Below are 22,100 nucleotides of genomic sequence, written 5' to 3'. Positions count from 1 at the left end.
CAGTTTGATTTTAAAAAAAAATCGTGTTTTCGTAACTCACGCCGCGCTCGCGCTGCTACGAATTGACTCTGTTTTTACCCCAGACACCGCATACAAAAACAAACGCTAATGTGTAACGCATATCCAGGCACCAGACTGTTCCTCATTTGCATACGTGTGCAAAAATCTTGCACATGCAAAATAATGATCCAATACCAGGGTGAGAGAGGGTGAGAGAGCCTCGACGCAGATTGACGCGCGCGTAGCATGTTTTGCGCGATGTCACGCAGAACGCACCTTTGAATTTAGAACTATAAAATTATGTTTCGCTTGTAGTGTTGCGCATGCCTACGTGAGGATTGTGAACGTTCAACCAATGAAACGGTAAGAGGCACTGGATTTTTAGGAGTCCACATTTTATAGTGACACTGGAAAAGTGTTTCAGACCGGCTAGCCATGTCTTTATCGTCCGTTTAAGACCGGCCACGTGACGGGCTCTCGACCAATAGGAATAGCTAAACTGTCTGAGGTATTTATGAATACAAATTAAATCTGATACTTACGTGCAGAGAGCACGTGATCAGAATGCAATGAGAGCTGGATAAGGTTTAATCACAATTTCGGGAACAAATCCCCACTGAAAAACAGTTTATGATTAGTCCCACACACCCACGGACTTGTGTGGTGTCGCTCTCCGACGCCGTCGGCGTAATTTTTATTCCTAGGAGGGTTAGGGGCAATGTCATGAATAATTCATGTTTATCCATGAGAACGGACAATGACATCAACAGCATTGTTGTTAGTTACTCAACTAGTTACAATACATTAAAGCATTTTAAAGAACGCATGTCGTCGAGCTACCACACAGTAGCCTAGTGGATAGCGAGATGAGCTATGGATACAAAGATCCCTGGTTCGAATCCACGTCATCGCTGCTCATTTTCATCAGCTATTTTTCTTCTCCAAATTTATCACTGAGATAATTTTAAATTAAGGGGAAAATAGAACGAGAACCTAAATCTTGCAATGATTCAAAGTAAAAACTGAATTATTCATGACATTGCCCCTAACCCTCCTAGGAAAAAAAATTACGCTCCCCGTCGTGTCAAAATAGACTGATCCCCTGATTCAGCGTAAAATCAAGGAAATTTCTGAGACGAAGCAGGGCTTCAGACTAGCCTACAAGCAGTTTCGGGGTGACCGTTTTAGCCGGTTTTCGGCTAGCTTTGACAGAATTTTTGTAAAAAAAAAAACGAGTTTGACAGAAAATTTAACAGAATGGATTTTTTGGCAAATTTGAACAAAAAAGTGTACATTTGTTTAAAAAAAGCTTCAATCGTTTTCAAACAAACCCTTGCAAAAAGGCATAATGGGACAGGTTGGCTAGTCTAGGTGCTGAGGTTCACTAGGAAATGGACTTTTATGATCGTCGTGGCTAGGCTGGATCCGTGTTTTGCCAGAAATTTACGCAATAATTTCACATCATCTGTATGTGACTAGATTGTTATTAATTTAATTTGAATCTTAATTAAGGCAATACTACCAAACCTGCATGTGATTTTAAGTGTTAATAGTGTATTTCGAGTGATTCTGGGGAATTTGGCCGATTTTTGATAAATCTGACAGATTTTTGATGTGCATTTAGCAGAATTTGGCTTTGACCCTTACGGTCACCCTAGCAGTTCCTTTTTGGTAGACTGTGGCGTCAACCGGCCGAACGCAGCTAGCTGACGAAAATGTCTCCTTCACCAAGTCCCCATGAAAATGCCAAGAAGGCTAAAACGGAGGACCAGGCTGTCACGAACTTCAGGGAGTACCTGAGAATCAAAACGGTGCATCCGGAGCCAGATTACGGTAAGGCCACACTCACAACACGGATGAACGTAGCCCGACTGCGTCTGGCCGTACAGTACTACCGAAGCAGGTCGTTTCGTACCCAAGTCGTTTCGTACCCAAGTCGTTTCGTACCCAGTCAATTATGATGCACAAAGGAGATTAAGCCAGTCATGCAAACACAGAAAATACATACACAGACAAGCTAGATCAAATCTGTGAATTAACTTGCAAAAATGTTCTTTCTCCATCGGTGTTTTCTTGGCATTTTTACGATGTCTTTCTCAGCATTTTTACGATGTCGAATCCGACCAGTTGACAGAGCGCTGAGCACGTGCCTGCGCCTGCATAGCCATGCTAGCGCTATCGATCGCATAGCTGTGCACAGACTAGTTACCGCATTTCATCATTGGCCCCTGCGCGGCGCGGCGGGAACCAGTCGTCGCCGCATTGCGCTTATTACGCACGTGATTATAGACATCGAATTGCGAAGTACATGTAGTTGAATCGCGCAGTGAATTTGTAAAAATAACGGAGTTTTCTTTTGAAAAAACAGCGAATGTAAGTAAGAAAACAATAAATACAAGCATTTTTTGATGCAAAAGGGTTGTTGAGAGGTACTTTGTAAAGACAGACAAGACATAAGATTTTTATTTTTATTTAGGCCTATTCAATCATTTTTTATTTATTTTTTTTGGAATTGCCGATACAATTTTTAGGGTCGCAGCCTAAAAATAGGGTCGGTCGGGTAACCGGAAGCAGAACTATTCTTTTTTTTTTGGCCTAATTATAAAAAGTACAATTCGAAAAACTGAAAAGCAACCAAAGAAAATCACGCTACAATATAGAAGACAAACATGAATCCTGTGTGCGAAACGACCTGGGTACGAAACGACCTGGGTACGAAACGACTTGGGTACGAAACGACCGACATTCCAGTACTACTACTATCGCAAGCTCTGTAGTACGGCCAGACGCTGAATGCTTCCAAAAAGACTGAATTTTTTTGGCCGCCGATGTAGCGATTTTGCTACATCTTTCGATCGCAATTATCTTTTCATCCAGGACACAAATTTCCAAAGTTAAGCCTTAACTTAGGTTTGTAGTCGAAGAGCAACTCATACCTTTTCGAAAAAACGTTGTTTGGTCTCAATATTTTCATCCATCTGGCCACAAGACGAATTTCAGTCATCAGATTCCACAAATATCGTCCCCCATGCGATCCCCCATGCGATTTCAAAATGGCGGCCGTGCTGTAATGTATGCAATATGCAGGCGCGCCCGCGCAAACTTATGAATATGCATAAACAGTCTGTGACGTACGACCTCGTGTTTTTGGACGTACGGCCCCGCCGCACGCACGTCCAAAAACACGAGGTCGTACGTCACAGACTGTTATGCATATTCATAAGTTTGCGCGGGCGCGCCTGCATATTGCATACATTACAGCGCGGCCGCCATTTTGAAATCGCATGGGGTATCGCATGGGGGACGATATTTGTGGAATCTGATGACTGAAATTCGTCTTGTGGCCAGATGGATGAAAATATTGAGACCAAACAACATTTTTTCGAAAAGGTATGAGTTGCTCTACGACTACAAACCTTAACTTTGGAAATTTGTGTCCTGGATGAAAAGATAATTGCGATCGAAAGATGTAGCAAAATCACTACATCGGCGACCAAAAAAATTCAGTCTTTTTGGAAGCATTCAGCGTCTGGCCGTACTACAGAGCTTGCGATAGTACTGTACGGCCAGACGCAGTCGGGCTAGGATGAACGGGGTGGGCATGGCGGGGGTCTCATCCTAATTTGTTGTTTAACTTTAATTACATGTATATAACTGACATACAGATCCTAGTCATTTGATTCGTGGAACTCACATCACGTGGCATTCGTTATTGCTCCCATTCATGCCACGGCTCAAAAAGTACTATCCGCCCATGGGGAATGGGAAATACTATTCAACAGTTAGGATCATGACGCGGTATTTGTGTGCAAATGCATGCTGGTGTGGCGTTCAGCGTTGCGCGTAGCGCGTATTGTTCCAAAGAGCCAGCGCTACAGCGTTGGGTTCAAACATTTTCGTGAAGGGGTGGTTTGGAAGAGACAAATACATTTTCGTCCAGGTTTGTATTGAAATAAAAGTTCAAATATATCAAATGACAAGGATCTATATGTCAGTTATATAAAACAAATATTGAGTGGCTTTAAATTGTGAAATGGGAGGAATATTATCGCTCGGTAAAACCTGGACTTTTCCATTTCACTCGGCTTCGCCTCGTGAAATGGAAAAGTCCAGATTTTACCTTGCGATAATATTCCTCCCATTCCACGCTGAGCCACTCAATATTTGTATAGTGATGTTTTGTATGTAGGCCTAGTCCCATAAATGTGATTATGGGACTATTTTGTATGTATGCTTGTTGTAGTCCGAAAATTTGGGACTCTCAATACTGTGTATGAGAGTCCCAAAACTTAAGGTATCCATATCATGCAAACGTTTGTGCTGCATGATAAAACCAGTGTGAATCAAATTTGCAAGCTTCTTACTCACTACAGTTTCTTCAATAATCCCTGAAACTTCTGCCTCGCAAAGTTGCTGTTGTGAGCATTGCATCACCAAAAATTCAGCTTTTAATTCTAATTTTGCAGAGAGTTATCGAAATCCAAACGTGAGACATCACGTTGATGTGTACTGCAATGCATTGTGCAAAAAAACTCCCTAGCTAGAACATTTTCATCTTGTAGATAAAGCAGCGCCCTCTTGTTGATCTGAGTGAATGTGTACATGTAGAATGTTTCATTTTTTAACAGAGGGCGTTGTGTTCATTTGGCTATCAATTAAAAATCAAGTAAGCTGCAGGGCACTTCCTTCACCTACCCAGAATACATTGGGAATCACACACCCATTTCCAGAGCATGGAGATTGACGTGGATAGTTTTTGAACTGCCAAAAACTTGCCTTAAAATTGGATTTAAAGTCTCAAATTTCGCAGATGACATGCTTGCAACTTTATCATTTTGATGTATGTGTTGTGTGGGCATTAATTAGCCTAATGGTGAGTAAAAAGACGTCAGTAGTAATTTTGCACGTTTTTATGCACTCACGGTCCCAGTCTAGGCTTGTTGTATTGAGTTTTATTACAACTCAATACATAATGTCTGTTTATCATCTGTGTAATTACTATTTTATTTTAAAGTTTATTGAAATGAATTTTTAACATTCTTACATTTGTACATTGCACTCTTTATATTTTAACTGTATTTTAATTGTGGTTCTGTGTGAGCTGGGATCCATCAGAGATCAGTGTAGTTTTTCTCACTGAATGGATCACCTAGGCATGCCAACTAGGCCTAATTTGAGTTATATGTAAATGCGTAGCCAGCATTACTTGGGGGATCATGTAGTGTTACGTTTTACAAATTCCATTCATAAATGAAGATCCTGCCCTCTTTGCAGAAATTGAAGTTTTTAGTGATGATTCCAAATTCTTATAAAGTGACTTTTCCCGCTTGTAGGACGTATCACAGTCAATGTTTCAGTGTTATATAAAGGGAAGATACAACATTTGCAAACATCACAAAACAAAATGATCAAATCATCACGACATGCAATGTACCGGTACCTTAAGGCTTATTGGATTTCTAGGGAATGACTCTTTAACATCTTGTAAAATCCTGACTCCTGATGTGCGGACATTTTCAAGAAAAATGGTGTTTTTCCAACGCAGGTCGGCCGACCAGCATTGGAGAAAACTTGGCGATTTTTTTCAAAAACTGCCCCTAGTTTTTCCTCATTAGTTATTCCTTATTTTCTTCAATTGATTGCAGATGGAGCCCTGTTGTTCCTACAGCGAATGGCCAAGGAGCTTGGGCTACCTTATGAGATTGTTGAGGTGAGCAGCATCATGACTCAGACTAATGAAACTTGCTGTTTGTATTTTTAAGTTAACCTACCGGTAGCTCCGGCAGTTAAAGCCAATATTTTTTTTAAAGGATTGTACCCGGAAAATTTGTTGGTTAGGGCTACTAGTGACTACCCAATTTCTAGGTAAAAACACTAGCAAAATCCCATTTATTACACTGTCATTTCAGCATGCTTTTTTGGAACCTTGATCCTGCAAAATCCCCCAACTGCCTCCATGTAAAAATAGCATCAACCTCAATCCTGCAAAATCCTCCGTTATTTCCTCATTTAATGTGGTTCTTGAAGGGACCACCACTGCCTCAATCCTGCAAAGTTCTCCGGCAATCAATCACTGTCAATATGTTGAGGCAGAGCCAGTGACATCCTGGAGCAGTGCGGAGGATTTCAAGTATAATCTAGGCCTAAATTTATGCACGGCTGAGCATAAACAACACTAGCCCCACTAGTGTGGCCGGCACCGCGGTATGCTGTGCTGAACCTCTGGCCACACACCAGGTTATCGCACACTACTGAGGAGGTTCTCAAAAAAATTACACAAATTTTCTTACATATACATGTACATGTATGGTTGTATTCTTTGATGTCTCAGCTCTTCACTTCTTGGATGCTTAGGTGTAATGATATCCAATTTTTTGAGAAATTTTTTTATTTTTCTGGAGCCCATATGCACGTGAAAAACGTCTATTGATAGCAGCCATTTTGAATGTACGAAGCGATGACCCCAAGCTGTGAAGTCGCGCTTACGCAAATCGATCTTGGTGCTCAGGCCAGGTGTGCGAGTTGCGTTGGACGGCTGTTTCTTGTACAATTGATTTGCCCATACAATATGGCTTTGCACTGTAATACTATCGGTTGAGAGATTGTTTAAAAAACAGCCGTCTCGCATCGCAACTCGCACACCTTGAGCGACAAGATAGTCAACTTCCAGTGTCCAATAAAACGTTAATGTATGCATTGGCCGCAAGTATTATTTGGTTACTCAAATAATTAATCAATTGAAGTGTCTTATCCAAAAATACTTTGTGGAAATACACTACTTCCTTTCAGAAGGCGCAAGATCCAAAAGGTAGTGGACAAAACCTTGACAAAGTGCAAATAACGCGCTCCAATTTCCTCCACTTTGGCATGTTTGGCAAAGAGGATTTTGAAGAATTCAGGGCGGTTAGGGTTAAAATAAGAAAGAACACTGCTGAGATACCTGTAATACAATGTGACGTTCATGGCTGCATGACAAAACACATAATGTACCCTGGGGTAAATAGATCCTGCTGCAGTGTTTTCATTCAATGCTTAATTTGATTTTGATTTTTCTTGTTTTCTGGTCATGTTTTTAATGCAGGTCCATCCAGGGAAAGATGTGCTGATTATGACCTGGGAGGGTCGAAATCCTGCCTTGAAAAGTCTCATCCTCAACTCACACACAGATGTCGTTCCAGTTTATGAGGTAGGATGACTGTTATTGATTGTATTAAGTTAATTTTCAGGTGAAGTGTGGTCCATATAATTACACAAATCTGCCTTTCACTTTTCCCATTTGGATAGGTGGATGACAAATAAATGGGCAGACAGACCCTCGGTTGCTGGAAGGCATAAACCGGGATGCTTTTCCTTTCTGGTCAGCAAAAGAAATAGAGGGGAAAAAATGTGGGTACATGTAGGATGGGGTTGGATATTGAATGACTCTTAGCATTTTGAAGTGGGGGGGGGGGGGGGGGGAGGGATATCATATCGTTTGGCCCCCCCCCCCCCCCCCCCCCACACACACACACTTATTTTGTCCCCCCCCCAAAAAAATGAAGCCTACATTATGATTCTTTAGCTCAGAATAGCTGACTCAATTACTCCAAACTTAAAAATGATGTTTTAATGACACACTGCTATGTTCATGGGGTGAAGCCGAACGACGGAAGCTAGTTTGTCTCCTTCCGTGATGAAGAGGTAATATTTGTAGAAATCAATTTTTGTGAATAATTTTTTTTGTGAATATATTTTTTGTAGGACCTCTGGAAGTGTGACGCCTTTGAAGCAGTGAAGTACGAGAATGGTGACATTTATGCAAGGGGAACCCAGGTAAAATACTGCAGTCGTAATCCCAAGACTCAACACCATGTCCTTTCTTTCCCAGTGGTCACACCAGGTGGGTCAATTTTCCCCAAAATGCTCACCAGTAAATGTTGGGTCCAAACATTTTCCGCCCCAGATTTTAATATGAAAAGCAAGGGGAGGGGGTGCAGGTGTATAGCTTTTGTTGAGTTTTGAGGGTGGTGTACGCAATGTTTGCATTTTTTGTGGCATTACTAAAAAAAAATGGGTCTGGTTGGTGTTTTATTTTTGGGGGGGGGGGGGGCATCGCCCCTGTTCCCCCCAAAAACATGCTAAACCTCAAAATCCATTTATTTTTGAAAATTGCAGGAAAGGTAAATGTTGTACATTCCTTTTAATTATGCAAGACAACTGCCTCGTGACCTCTAGATTTGACCAATTAGCACGTACTTTCTATATCAGGTCTTCAGTTATTCACCCATTGTCGTGTCAAAGACATTAATCATGTTAATAAAAAAAAAAATTAGACCAGCAACAAAGGCTGTGATGGTCACATGCTCTTATGTTACATGATATGTGCAAGTTTGTTTAGGCTTTATTGATCTATATGCCCCGCCGTAGTTGCTGTATTGCAAAACACTGCATTCGAATTGACCAATCAAACATTTAGTCCTGATTTGGGAATGGAACGACGTCACGATTTAGTAAAGTCGACTCCAATTGGCTGAGGCGCGGAATCGCATAAATCTGCATGCTTTAGATATACCTGTATAAGACGTTATAAAGGAGACTGGGCTCCATGGATAATGGGTGATACTCTGTCTAGCAACGTCCTTGCCCCTCATGAGAAGCTGTTGGCATCTGGCCGTTAGGTGGCACTAGCCAGGCACTGGTCCCACACGTGGCTCAGCATGTAGCCCCCCTCGTCCCTGCTCGTGTTCTCAGTGGTTTTTTCTTGGATCCTGGAAGTGGTTTATTCCAGCTGTAGTTATGACGGGACTTGGCAAGGGAACTAAATCCAAATCTGGTCTTGGGTTAACTTTAATTAAGACCACTAACAAGGTTGCAAGGGGGCGTAACGGTGGTGGAAAAAAATCTGAAATATTTTTTTAACTTTGCATTTTGCAGGACATGAAGAGTGTTGGGATACAGTAAGTATTCTTGTATCTGGAACATTATTAGAAAGAACTTGAGGTATTTTGGGAAAATAGTGTGATCGGGCGATGGAACATGCAGTTATAAATCTGTGTTTGCAAAAGGCCCACAGGATGGGAGCCTGGCTGCTGGAAATGGCCGAAGTTGAAGGGGATTGCTATTATCTGACACACAAACCGGTTAAATGAAACATCACATACTCCTGCTCCACTACATACATACTGCTCAATCCGAAAGGTTGACAAACAACCAACGAGTTTGTTCTTCCATTTCACTCCGTGTTCTGGCCATTTCGATGGTGCATGCAGTGTGCTCGACATCGTATTTCTAGAGATCATTTCAGTGGATCTCCAGCACTCGGCTGTACATGTATAGCCAGCACACTTGGTGTGGAAACCGACCGCTGATGTCTGGAACCGGTTCCAGATTATGGAATCAAGTACCTGTAACCAACTTTATGATTTGTAAATTCTCAAGCAATGAAAAAGGTGTTCAATGTTAGGCTGCATGAAAAAACAACAGATTGACATTGATGACGCTTGTGAAAATGCAGTGTACACCTTGTTTTGCGCTCGCTGTACACTTGTATCTTGCTGTATTGATGCACCGGAGTGGTCATATTATCCTGCATAGCTTTGTGAACATTCTGAACAGCATCTTCTGAGATTTTAATTTTAGGGTTGGGTTTCTTTTAACGGGTACAGTCTACTCTCGTCAGTACAAACACTGTTAACAGGGTTAATACAAATTCTGGTTATAGCAAACACAAAGCCTTGGTCCCGACTGTGCATTTATGTGCAAAATTAATGGGACTGATGTTCATCTTAATACAAACTTCTGAAATAACAAGCAGTTTGGCTAGATCCGAACGAGTTTGTATTAACGTGTACATGTTTTTTGGGTGTTTTTTTCCTAATCACGTACCTGATTCCCGCACTACCCGTAAATGATGCACACTCCTACATCCAATAGGTGACAGGCAAAGTTATTCTACTGACTTCATTATGATGTCGGAGTTCTGGGGCTTTGTCTTTTAACTTTTAAACTTCATCCATTTGTCAGGTACATAGAAGCTGTGCGAAGGCTCAAAGCTGCCGGTGTCAAGCCCCTGAGAACAATTCACCTGACGTTCATGCCAGGTAAACTTGGTCTAATGTTTGTGTTATTTTTTATGTGACCGTTATGAGTTGTTAAATTTTTTATAAGTCTTTCAGCAATGGACCTGCAATATATGTAAGTATCTACCACATTGAAAATGTAGTGTCCATGACCCTCAACAATTTTCTTCTTATTTTTGGTCCCGTAAAATGGTCATATTGTATGCTTATTTTAAAGGGTGCCTGCAACCCTCTAGAAAGAAGCCCTTATTGTTTCCATATTGACGTTCAGCTTACATGGACTGCATAGATTGTGCACGGAATCGTCAGCAAAGAAGAACCGGGTTTAACTATGCTGATCGTCTGCCAGATAGTTTGCGTCTGTCTGGGTTGTCAATGACATTTCTGTATGAAACGTTTCCATGTCTGTGTTGCAATATGATTTGAGTCTTGCTTGCGTTGCTCTCTGTGTTTCTTACCTCGATATGGACACTAGGCTTTATTGGGTTCCTTGTGTGCACAAACAGATCTTCTTTGCTGGTAGACTGTTCCCAGTCCTTGCACTATTGAGTCTGATAGTGGGGCGGGAACCAGTCTACCCTACGAGAACTAAATATTGTCGTGCCGCAATTAATTAAATTTTCAAGAAATTATTCAATGACTTAATGTGGGCCGATTCTTTTCGTCTCCTGTCTATTTAAACAATGAATAACTTTTTTATTGCTATATTTCACGGTGAAATGCAGAAACATGAAAGTACATGTACAGCCAACTTAACTTTCATTACAGTTATCTAGTTGTAACAATATGAATCCTCTGTTTTGAAACAAATTGTGCACATTCCTATGGACATCACTAATAATCAGCCATCAGAAAGCGATAACATGTCCTAAAAAGTCAGTTTAGCGGAGAAAATATTGAAGCATTTACTGAGAAGACACTGGGAATTTTTCAGACCAGTCTCATAGGGTTTGTGCACAGGGTGTCAAGTGATGTCCAGGTATGGAACTCTTTCTAAAATGGGTACTGGTATGTGTGGTGCACATGCGAATAAAACAGGCTGGGTCACTGAAACTGCAGGGTATATGTGTGCAGGAAATCCACCCTAACTTTGGGGTGGCTCGTCACTGATGTAAACAAATCCCCCAGTTGTCCTTTTGTACAGTTTGGGAAGTTCCACGGTACGTGTCTGACGAACGCTTTGGACAATTCCACAGATTTAGAAACTTATAATCATAAAGTGGACTTTGTATTTACTACAATGATTTTAGAAAGAAATGATTCATCCAACATTTTTGCTGTAATAGAAGATTGGCTCATAACACATGGTGTCGGACATACCATGGTGTCTGACATTCTCAGACAAGTAGAATGTTTGTGTGAACTTATTAATTATTCAGTTACAAGTTTGTTCCTGCTGAAATGTTAAACATTGTTGGAATTCATTGTTTGTATATTTTAATTGAGCAGATGAAGAGGTTGGGGGCTTTCTGGGAATGGTGAAGTTTGTGGATCATCCATCATTCCTACGACTCAACATGGGGTTCGGTCTTGACGAAGGTAAATTTCTGCTAAACTTGCACAATTTTTTTGGACGAATCTTGAGGACATCTTGTTCATGAAAGGATCATATTTCAATTTTGTTTCAATTTTCCTCTTCGATAGCCTTTATTTCCATCAATCAGTCAGATAGATAGGTACAAAGAGGACTCTAGGCTCTAGGCCCTCTGCGACCAGCAAAAACTCGTCAAAGGAAAGGAACCCATCCATGCCATTATTTGAATTTTTATCATTTTTTCTCCAGGTTTGGCCAACCCTACCAACAAGTTTACTGTGTACAATGGAGAACGGGCACAATGGTGTAAGAATTCCTATCATTAACTCTAACCTTCCGGAATCCTCCAAAATCCTCTTTGCTTAAATGGAGGATTTCGCAGTATTGAGGCTACATGGCATATGGCAACAATGTGTGGCAGATTTTGCCGGATACACTGTGTCAAGGTCTCAGGCTGGAACTTGTGTTGTTTATGCTCAGCCGTGCATAAATTAAGGCCCAGATTATACTTGAAATCCTCCGCACTGCTCCAGAATGTCACTGGCTCTGCCTCAACATATTGACAGTGATTGCTGGAGGATTTTGCGGGATTGAGGCAATGGTAACACCTTCACGGACCACATTCAAGAAATAACACAGGATTTTGGAGGATCAAGGCTGTATGCTATTTTTACATGGCGGCAGCTGGAGTATTTTGCAGGATTGAGGTTGCATTTTAGCAAACATGCCTAGGGAGTTAATGTTAGCATTAAGCCCCTCCTAGAGTCGGACAGAAAGTTATCATAATCGCTTATTTTTTTTTACCAATTTGTTTTCTTTTTACCACGTGGTAGCCAATGTTGTAGTTGAGTCCATCACAAGTCCTTTCACAAAGTTCAGTCACAAGTCCTTTTTACAAGTCCAGTCACAAGTCCAGTCACATGTCCAGTCACAAGTAACAGGATAAACAATGACAAAGGAATGCTTTTGTAACAGTTCATTGGAATGGTTAGTGACTGGACTTGTGATGGACTTGTGATGTACTTGCAGGGACTTGTGATGGACCCGACGACATCACTTGTGGTAGCATCTGAATTGCCAAGTGTTTGAAGCCGTGTCTACATCGGAGGAGAGAAGGGTTTCTTGAAACAAGGGAAACAAATTGTTCAGCTCAAAATCTGTTATTTTTTTATGTGAACCTGAGAAAAAAAACTTTTGTTGGATATTCTGTAGCAACTTTGGTTTTGTTCTAAAGTTATTATTTTTTTTTACGGCTGATTTGGTGTCCCCCAAAAACCCACATTTTTACTCTGATACTCTGGTGGAACAACAATATCCCCCTCCATTGTCCTTGGTTGGCTCTTGTTAATCTTTATTTTTAAAAAGTGTGTGTTTTGAACTGTATTTTTTTTTTCTGGAAGGGTTGGAGGTGAAATGTGAGGGAAATCCAGGCCATGGGTCACGCTTCATTGAGAACACAGCTGCCGAAAAGTTGGTGTGTTTTTAGTTTTCTCAGAAAACTCAGGAAAAGTAGCAGCAACTTCAGAAATATTTGTTCTTTTACAGTCACTGTCACACTATGCTGTCCACTCAAGTACTTTTCCCTGAGAACAAGTAGTTTGTTACGAGTACTTTGTTTTGTCTTCAAGAACAAGTATATGTACCTTGCCATGAATACGAGTACGAGTACAAGGTAAAATTTTTCCCCGAGTGCAAGTGGGAGTACATTTGCAGGGCTAAACTGGTATTCATAAAAAATAAGTAAAATGATAAAAAAATAAAAATAGTAAAATATATCTTGTCTCACTCCCTAGAAAAATGTGACCTGCTCCACAAAAAGGGTATTGTCCCCAAAAAAGTGAAATTGAGTTGAAAAGCCCGCAACATACAAATGTAAGCTTTCATTTGGTATCCAATGTATAATAGAGATCCATTGCTCCTCCCGTTCTGAAGATGCAGTACCCTTGCGAAAGTGTTTTCATGTCTACATGTACAGTGCCCGTTGGACAAACATTGTTCTTTGGGCTTTGAAAGCCAAAAAGTAATGCACTGTATATTTGTTTTGTTTCAGCAAAAAGTAATCAACTCTTTCCTTGAGTTTCGAGGCGAAGAAAAAGCCAAGTAAGTTTGAATCCCCTTGCTCTTCTAAATTGCTAAAAACATGAACTGAAAACGGTGAGAATATCAAATTAAATATCAAAAAAAAAAGATGAAAAGGGTGAAAGACTTTCACAACTTTGGGAATTTCTGTTCAGGTTGTTCTTTTGGTCGCCTTTGGTTGAATTGTCAATGTAGGGCAAGGTTTCAGTCAAATTGCTTTATTTTGAGCACCAAAAATAAAGCAATTTATTGTGTGTTCTTACAACAAAGTATATGACACAGAATACTGGTTTCAATAACTGTCAACAACTGTAGTACACAACAACCCTTCTTAGGCAAACAATATGATTTATATAATCCGCCTTTTTTTCTTCAAAGGACTGGCCTTCATAAAAACTGAGCTTTTATCGCTGGCGATGTTTGAAGACAATAGACCTTTATCATGCTGCCACCATGTCAGTCATGTTCCCTGTTTCCAATAACAGTACTAAATGATCATGTTTTTTTATTCAAAAAGAAACCAGACTATTTGTCCTTCCAACCTTGCTTTGGTTACGTTTATTTGAATGGGAACAAATCAAGATGGCCACACGATGATAATGGTCTATCGTGACGATGATTCTTGAAATCGCATATTTGATAAATTTGATAAGTGGATGGCCTTTTTTACGGGGGACACAAGAAAATATTGCACTCGCTATGACAATATTGCACTCGCCTTCGACTTGTGCATCCCCCTGAAAGCCATCCAATGTTATATGGGCCTCTCAATACATTTTTATTATTTCATAATATTGTTTTTTTTTACAATATATTTGCCTTTTGTTTCTGGTTCTATTAGAATGGTCGGATGTGCAACTCTTGGTGATGTCACATCAACGAATTTAACTATCCTCAAGGTAACTTGCCAATTTTTCTAACGAAAACTATATGTATGCATTTTTTATTTCATTTCTTGCTTTCAGCAGGATTTTAAAATATGTATTTTGAGAGAGCAGAACATCATGTTACAAATTTAACTACCCCACTAAAACTTGTTAAAGTTGCACTGCCTTAATACTGAAACATCATCCACATTTTAGCTGCCAACAACAATAAGCCTCTGTACTAATGACGTCACACATTGTGTACATGTGCACTTTTTTCCCATAGAGCCAGTGGGGGTCCACGCTCCACTGAGAAAGCACACACGTGAACAAAGTGTGACTCATTAGTTCAAAGGCCTATTGTTTCATGTTTTATGCAGTTTGTAATAGAGTCGGTCACGAACAAGTCCATCACAAGTCCATCACAAGTCCATCACAAGTCATGCAGTCTGACATGTTAAGTCAAGTCATAAGCTGTTCAGATGAAATGGGACAAGAGCATTCCTCTGTTGTGTCGTGTCCACTGTTACTTGTGATTTTGGATGTGTGATCATTACTTGTGCCTAACGTGCTGTGCATGTGGAGAACAGTGTTAAGTTTTAACCCTTATAACCCCCTAGGCCCTCTAACTAAGATGCAACCTCAATCCTGCAAAATCCTCCAATTGCCACCAAAAAAAAAGTTTGATTCAGCCTCAAACCTCCCAAATCATCCGTTATTTCTTGTATTTAGTCTGTGGAGGGTGACCACTGCCACAATCCTCCAAAATCCTCTGCCAATTACTGCTATGGTTTGTATGAGGCAGTGCGAATGGCGTGCAGCGCCCATGAAATACGAGAAAAACACAGGGCTGATTTATGCATGGTTGAACATAACCAATGCAGGATATGGCCAACTGGCTTGACGTAATGCATCCTCCACAAAAATGCGATACATCTTTGTCATTCATCCTCAATCCTCTAAAATCATCCAAAACCGGCAGGAGGATTGAGGAGGATTGAGGAGGGTTAGGATTAAAGTTTGTTTTTTTTTTAAATGGAGAAAAGAAGTTTTTGGATCTAGCAACTAGATTCTGTTGGTAATGCATGTACAAATGGGCCCGCGGGCACGCTACTTTTAAACAACCTTCCATTTTAGTTTTTCTTCCAAACGATATCATTTCAAGCAGAACAATTTCACAGGGTAATTTATGCCAGTCCTATCTTCACTTTGAGCGAGGTTTTTAAATTGGTAGACACTTTCCTAGTTAATTGTAAATTATCCTACAAGGCTATAACCAGCACATACCGAAAAAAACGAAAACAAATTTGTTCATGCTTATAGACAGCATAATGTTTCTATGGAATGTTGAAAGTATTTGCTTTATGTACTTTCTTTCAACCTGGGAGGTGAAGATCACGCCCCTAACACTTTGCCGTCTGAATTTCATGCTACATTTTACATCCGTGTTGCACCTGACATTGACACACAGGTACATTTGTTGCATTTGCTTCAGCCAAGAAGTTTTTGTTTGTTTTTGGCAGGGCGGCGTTGCCTGCAACGTGGTGCCAACAGAATTCAACGCTACGTTCGACATTCGCGTCTCCCCAGGCACTGATGTGAAGGTATGATAGAGTTGTCGTTTTTGAGGCCATCTGATGATCTGTTTTTCCCCAATTTATGTTCAGCTGTCTAATCATTTGATTTGCCTGTTACATGTGTATCAAATGCCTTGTTCCAAAATGAAACTCAGCATAAGGCCAAAAAAAAAATGTAGTCGGTCGCTGGTCAGACCGAAGTTCCAGAATTGATGCGGTTACGTGGGGTTTTTTTTGGGGGGGTGCCTTTTTTTTTTCAAGCTTGAATTGTACAGACAAGGTGGGTACTATTTTGCTTTTTTGTGTCCTCATTATACATTGGTGTCCTCCATAATTTGCCTTGGTGCCCTTTATCATTTGCCTTGGTGCAATTTCCCCATTCCTTGGTACAAACATTTGAGGAGGTGCGGCAACAGAGGGCGCTGTTGTAGTTCCGTGTTAACTTGAAGAAAAAAAAAGGTTGACGCGCATGATTAAAATTGACGCCCGCGCTGACCAGAGACTGAGTATTTATTTTTTTTGGCCTAAGCTTGACATATCAGTATAAAGAGATGTTTCCATCATGACGTATATCCCACTGATTGTTCATATAATTGCAATGGTCAAGACCAAGGATTTCTTTTCACCATTTTGTTGTAAACAATTTTATTTTGTTGTAAACAATTTTGTTTTAATGATACTATACTCACTGTAGATTATCATTGGCTGGACCTGTACAGAACTGCCGTACAGTCATTAGTGATTTCACTAGAGATTTCAAAAGCAAAATTGAGACACTGATTCAAGGAAAAGGGAGTGGAAAAATGGATTTACAGGACAAAAATTTTATTTTGCAACAAGCGAACAAAACCCTGGCTACATGCATGACAATCCTTTCCGCACCTTTTGCCCGACTTCCTCTCCCGCTAGGTTTACCTCACATACCTAGTCTGGACTACATGTGGACTTTCCTTTTAAATTTTAATTTTGTTTTTGTATGGTTAAGAAAACTCTTAGAAAAAAACTCATTTTGCTCACACCGTGAACACACTCTTTCAACCCAATTTTAAAATCATGATTTCCTTGAGTGTTCCTCTTTACACAAAAAAATCTGGGGAAGGCAGCAGTTATTGTGCAGTGTTTGCTAGATATGGAACCATCTAAACACTGCATGGGAAAGTTGCAGTTTCGCTAATTTGTCCTTCATTTCCTTCAAATTAAACTTTGATTGCCTTTTCTGACTTTCATTTTCAGGAGCTGGAGGCTAAGATTGCAAAGTGGATGAGTGAGGCAGGAGAAGGAGTCACTTATCATTTTGTCCAGGTAATTTGGGGGAGGTGTAGGGTGGAGTTGAAGGGGAAGGGTGTCTCTTCTCTAAGACTATCGACTACAATTGTGCTGAGGTATGAGCGGTACATGAGCAGTACAGCAGTACACCATGAGAGCTCCAGTAGGGAAAGCATTGCCATGTGTCAGTATTAAAGCATAATTCTAGAGGCCCCTATGTACTGGTTGTGCACAAACTCGTGTGAAATAGTCCCTGCCAGTGGTAACTCTCAATTCTCTGGTTTAACCACTTCGCACCGGGATTATTTTTGCCGAAAATTTTGATTTGCACCCAAAAAAATTAATTTCAGCCAACTTCTGATATGTAACCAAACGCTACAAATAATGATTCACAAGAGTTATTTCAACAGTATTTGGACGATTTTTTTTGCCGAAACCTCATATGTTTCAATACTCCTTGTTGTGCACTGGAGCGTAAATTGTACAACAATAGGGCCAATTCCAGATCAACACACGGTCCGCCTCCACAGACTTTGGTGTTAGAGAAGGGCTGTGTCACATGAGGCAATTTACAGGCAACCTATTCCAGGCAATCTCCTAAAGGGTGGACAGGCAAATTACATAATCCAGTAACAGTCAGTGGAATTTCCACAAGCTGTACAATGGAAAAAAAACGCACTTCATTGCTCCAGGGAGTTGTTTGCCTCCAACTTGCCTGTAAAATTTGTCTGGTGTGGCCTTGCCTCATTTGTGTTTTTTTTTTATATATTTTTTTCATCCTATTTCAAGAGTGAATAGATGTTGTTGTTTTCATTCACAGTGAGAGCGGTAAAACTTTTTCTGTATTTTTTTTCCCCGAAGCATTAAACATGTTGGCAGAAAAATTGCTGACCGGTTAGAACTCAGGTTTTATTTGGTCTCTTTTTTTCAGAAAAATGTTGTCCGTATTACCGAAATCGGAGACAAGAATGTCTGGTGGAAGGCCTTTGAAGGGGCTTGCAAAGAAATGTGAGTGTAGACAACCTATAGAAGGCATGCAACTTTTCCTCGGATCCGCTGATTTCCTCTTTTTTTACTTCTCATGAATGCCATTCCAAATTGAAAAACACTAGTACTGTACAAAGTCTTGTGTGGTTTGGAATTTCCTTGTTTTTTCTTAATTCCCAGTTGCATGCCTGCTATAGCTGATGATGAACAGTGACACTGATCATGACGTATTTGGACCTTTTACTTCAGTGTATATTAGTCAAGTCCATCACAAATTCTCACATCAAGTCCAGTCCCTCAGACTCATGTCCACTCGCAAGGTGTTTCATTAAACTTTGACAGAAGCATTCCCTCATCACAGTGCATCCCCTGGTACTTTGTGACTGGATGTGTGATTTCTTTGTGATGGGCCTTGTAATGGACTTGTAATTTTAAAGCCAGTTTGGTATCTCGATTAATGTTGTGCATTAATCATGGACAGACATTTCATTTTTAAGTGTTGGGAAGCAGTAAATGAAATCAATGAATTATCGCAAATTTTGTTCCTAATGTAAAGCTATCACTTGAGGGATTGCCACTGGCCAATCTTAGGTTAAACATCTAGGTATTTTGAATGACAGGGTACTTTTAGGCACATCTTCCAGACTTCATGTTCATAACATGTATCAAGTCACATCCTAATTTCATAAATACTAAACAGGTTGCTTTAATGTTGAATGATAACAATTCTACACTGAACAAGTAATACAAATGGAACAAGGGCTGGATTAATCATAACAATATAAAGTATGATTCAAGAATGTCTGTCTGTGTTATGAACATTATCCTTCATTTCATCTTAAAGATGACCTAGTAATTTCCTACATATCCAGTGAATCAGCCTGCTTATTTATCAGTGCAATCACGAATAGTACAGAAATGTCTCAAATTAGCGAAAAAGCTGCTTTGAAATCCTCCTCCCATGTGTCAGCCATCAAGTTATCAGTTGTAACCGTTAGTGTGGTACATATTGTTAAAGGTATAATCCATCATTTGTAATTTGTGCATTTTGTTCGTTTGAAGCAACAAAGTGCTCAAAATTTAAAGCAGGGTGCTGAACAACTAACCTGATGAAGTTTCAGCTTCAGCTGTATATTTCGCGTAAAACAATATTCTAGGATTTGATTTAAGATCTTCTTAAGATGCATCGTTGGAAAGGCCTTCTTTCGTTGATTTCTTCAAAATGACAGCTTGCCAGAAAGAATAATTTCACAGAGAGTTTATAGTCCCCTTACTATCTTTCAACCAAGTATGTTTTTCAACAATAACTTTACGCCAGTTACTTTTTGGATAGCTGCAAATGATGGACTCTAGCTTCAAACACAACTGGTTCTCTCATTTATTCCATCCAGGGATATGGACATTGAGGTCCAGGTGTTCCCAGCAGCCACTGACAGTCGGTTCCTTCGGGCGGCCGGCTACCAATGCCTCGGCTTCTCCCCAATGAACAACACGCCCATCCTCCTGCACGACAACAACGAGTTCCTGAACGAGGAGGTGTTCCTGGCCGGGATCAAGATCTACGAGGGGATCATCGAAGCACTTGGGAACGTGCCAGCAAATGACGAGGACCAGAACGGCGCACGAGGAACAAATATGATGATGTCAACGGATGCTTACGTACCTTTTTCATAGCTATATTTGTAATAATTTTTGAATGAAAGCTTGTAAAACAGAGATGCCAGTGGGTGCAAATGGATGGTTTACAAGAAAAAGCCAGTGGCATGTACATGAAGATTGGAGTGAAATCTTGGAAATTAAGTGAAGTTGGATGAAACGAGGCAATCGGTAAATCTCAAATAATCACGTGAACCTTCATTCATTGCTCTTTTTACATCACATTTTAAAGAAGCTTACCAGACATGTTCTCAACGGCTTACCTTTTTGCGAAAGTGGGTAAATTTTGAATCTGAGGGGCGATCTTGAAACCAAAGGAAAGTTTGGCCGAGATAAGTTAGCAAGAGAAGATGATGATTGAAATAGACTGATTTTTTTCACGTGTCTTTAAATGCAGTCATGCTTCGCCATGTCGAAGGTCACAACGTTTCACTAAGAAAATGTGTGCATATTTTCCAAGGATACCACTATTCCACATGTATGTACTCATAATTTAATCGGAAACGCAGGTGGATATCAACAATCAACATAATCGAATGTCAAAAATATTGCACACTACCATGGGCGTCGCGAGGGGGGGGGGGCAAGAAAAGAAGAAAAAAAGAAAAAAAGGGAAGAAAAAAAAAGAAAAAAGAAAAGAAAAAGAGGCGCAAAGTCATAGTGGTGTAAATTTAATGAGTTGGGGGGCAAAATGTTCCTGCCTCCCTCTAAAACTGAGAAATCGAGAATATGTTGAGAAATACAGGATTTTTTTGGGAAAATATGTTCCCCCCCCCCCTCTAGAAAAAATCCTGAAGATGCCCATGTACACTACGAGTTATTTTTTCAATGAATGACTTTGTAAATTTTTTGGGTTATTTTGGGAGTGGTGTTTTTATGACTTACATCGTGCTGTGTTACATAAAATATTTCCTAGAATATATGAAGAGTTATACAATAAAAGCGGATGCATATTAATACCAAAAATACTTAACTGGCTATTCTTACTGAGTATCCATTTTGTGTATGTAGGTTTTCCATTGGGGGATTTTTAAGGATAATTATTCCAGCAACGTTTGCTGGTAGTGATGTAGTCTTGATCCAAGACTGGATTCAGCTGGATCTCACAAGCCGGTCCCTGGCTGGCAGCACTACCCTGGACATTCCGAGCGTACCCAGGCGTGTGAATTGGCTTGAAACAACGCACGTGAAGAGGTATCCCCGGAATTTTGGGGTAGCATTGCCCTAGTTCGCAAGACTTGATTTGATTCATCTCTTTGACAGCGACCTCTTCAGCAGCGGTGGCTTCACAGCGCTTGTTGGGGACCGGCCTTACCAGTAAGGAAGATATATATCCACTCTGAAACCTAAACTAGCAGTCTTGGTTAGTATACAAATATTGACTGCTTCGAGTGGTGTAGTAAAACTCATACGGCCCGAGGTGATCCATTGAGCATCGCCTCGGGAAAATAGAATGTTCCATGGATCACAGAGGGAGGATAGTTTTACTACAACACGAGATAAAGCAGTCAGTATTTGTTCTATAACACCTTTCCCACAGATTCTGCTTGATTTTAAGCGACTGATTAATTTAATTTGAATACAATAAAAATGTACTTCTATTTGAATACGAAATTAGTGGAAAATTTACTTGCACTTTTTCTAACTACCCCTTCACGAAATGTTTGAACCCAGCTCTGTAACGTCCGCGCTTCGACACAACACGCGCAACGCGAAACGTGCTCCAATGCATTTTGCACACGGTGCGTATAGTACTTTGGTTGCTATGGGTATAGTACTTTGGCCGTGCACTGAAAGATAGCAAAATAGCAAGTACCATGAGTGACTCGCTCTCGGCCAATCAAGACACAGAATCTCTGGGTGAGGTGTAATAAGATATAATATAGTGACGGTGGATAGAATATAATTCATTTACACAAATATTGGTTGAATTGATAGGTTGATATTCGATAAGTGCTAATAAATCATGAAGTGAGAGATTAAAACGCAAGTCGTGGTTTAATTATTTTGACGAAGATGCTATCTCCGAGATTGCAGTCTCTAAGGACATTTGTACGTGTATTTACCACTGTTAACA

General features: G+C 40.3%; 1 protein-coding gene across 1 annotated transcript; it reads left to right on the top strand.

Annotated features, from left to right (window-relative positions):
* Positions 1-1,715: 1,715 nt before the first annotated feature.
* LOC119726466 (aminoacylase-1-like) lies at positions 1,716-20,991 on the top strand. The gene is made up of 15 exons (XM_038198169.1): positions 1,716-1,833; positions 5,646-5,710; positions 7,082-7,186; positions 7,741-7,812; positions 8,914-8,936; positions 10,003-10,079; positions 11,508-11,597; positions 11,842-11,898; positions 12,993-13,066; positions 13,643-13,692; positions 14,513-14,570; positions 16,061-16,141; positions 17,348-17,416; positions 18,312-18,388; positions 19,759-20,991. Exons 1-15 carry the CDS (start codon positions 1,716-1,718, stop codon positions 20,039-20,041), a joined length of 1,299 nt encoding a protein of 432 aa, XP_038054097.1. The 3' UTR covers positions 20,042-20,991.
* Positions 20,992-22,100: the final 1,109 nt, after the last annotated feature.

Source organism: Patiria miniata, unplaced genomic scaffold, assembly GCF_015706575.1.
Source record: "Patiria miniata isolate m_02_andy unplaced genomic scaffold, ASM1570657v1 HiC_scaffold_2, whole genome shotgun sequence".
Taxonomy (NCBI): domain Eukaryota; kingdom Metazoa; phylum Echinodermata; class Asteroidea; order Valvatida; family Asterinidae; genus Patiria; species Patiria miniata.
The sequence above is the reverse complement of the archived record's forward strand: the minus strand, read 5'-3'. Positions and strand labels throughout refer to the sequence as shown.

Excerpts from the sequence above, each read along its gene's own strand:
- LOC119726466 (XM_038198169.1), top strand. The coding sequence starts at position 1,716 with ATGTCTCCTTCACCAAGTCCCCATGAAAATGCCAAGAAGGCTAAAACG. Across the intron at positions 13,067-13,642 it reads ACACAGCTGCCGAAAAGTTG|CAAAAAGTAATCAACTCTTT; the intron begins GTGTGTTTTTAG and ends GTTTTGTTTCAG. Across the intron at positions 13,693-14,512 it reads CGAGGCGAAGAAAAAGCCAA|AATGGTCGGATGTGCAACTC; the intron begins GTAAGTTTGAAT and ends TGGTTCTATTAG.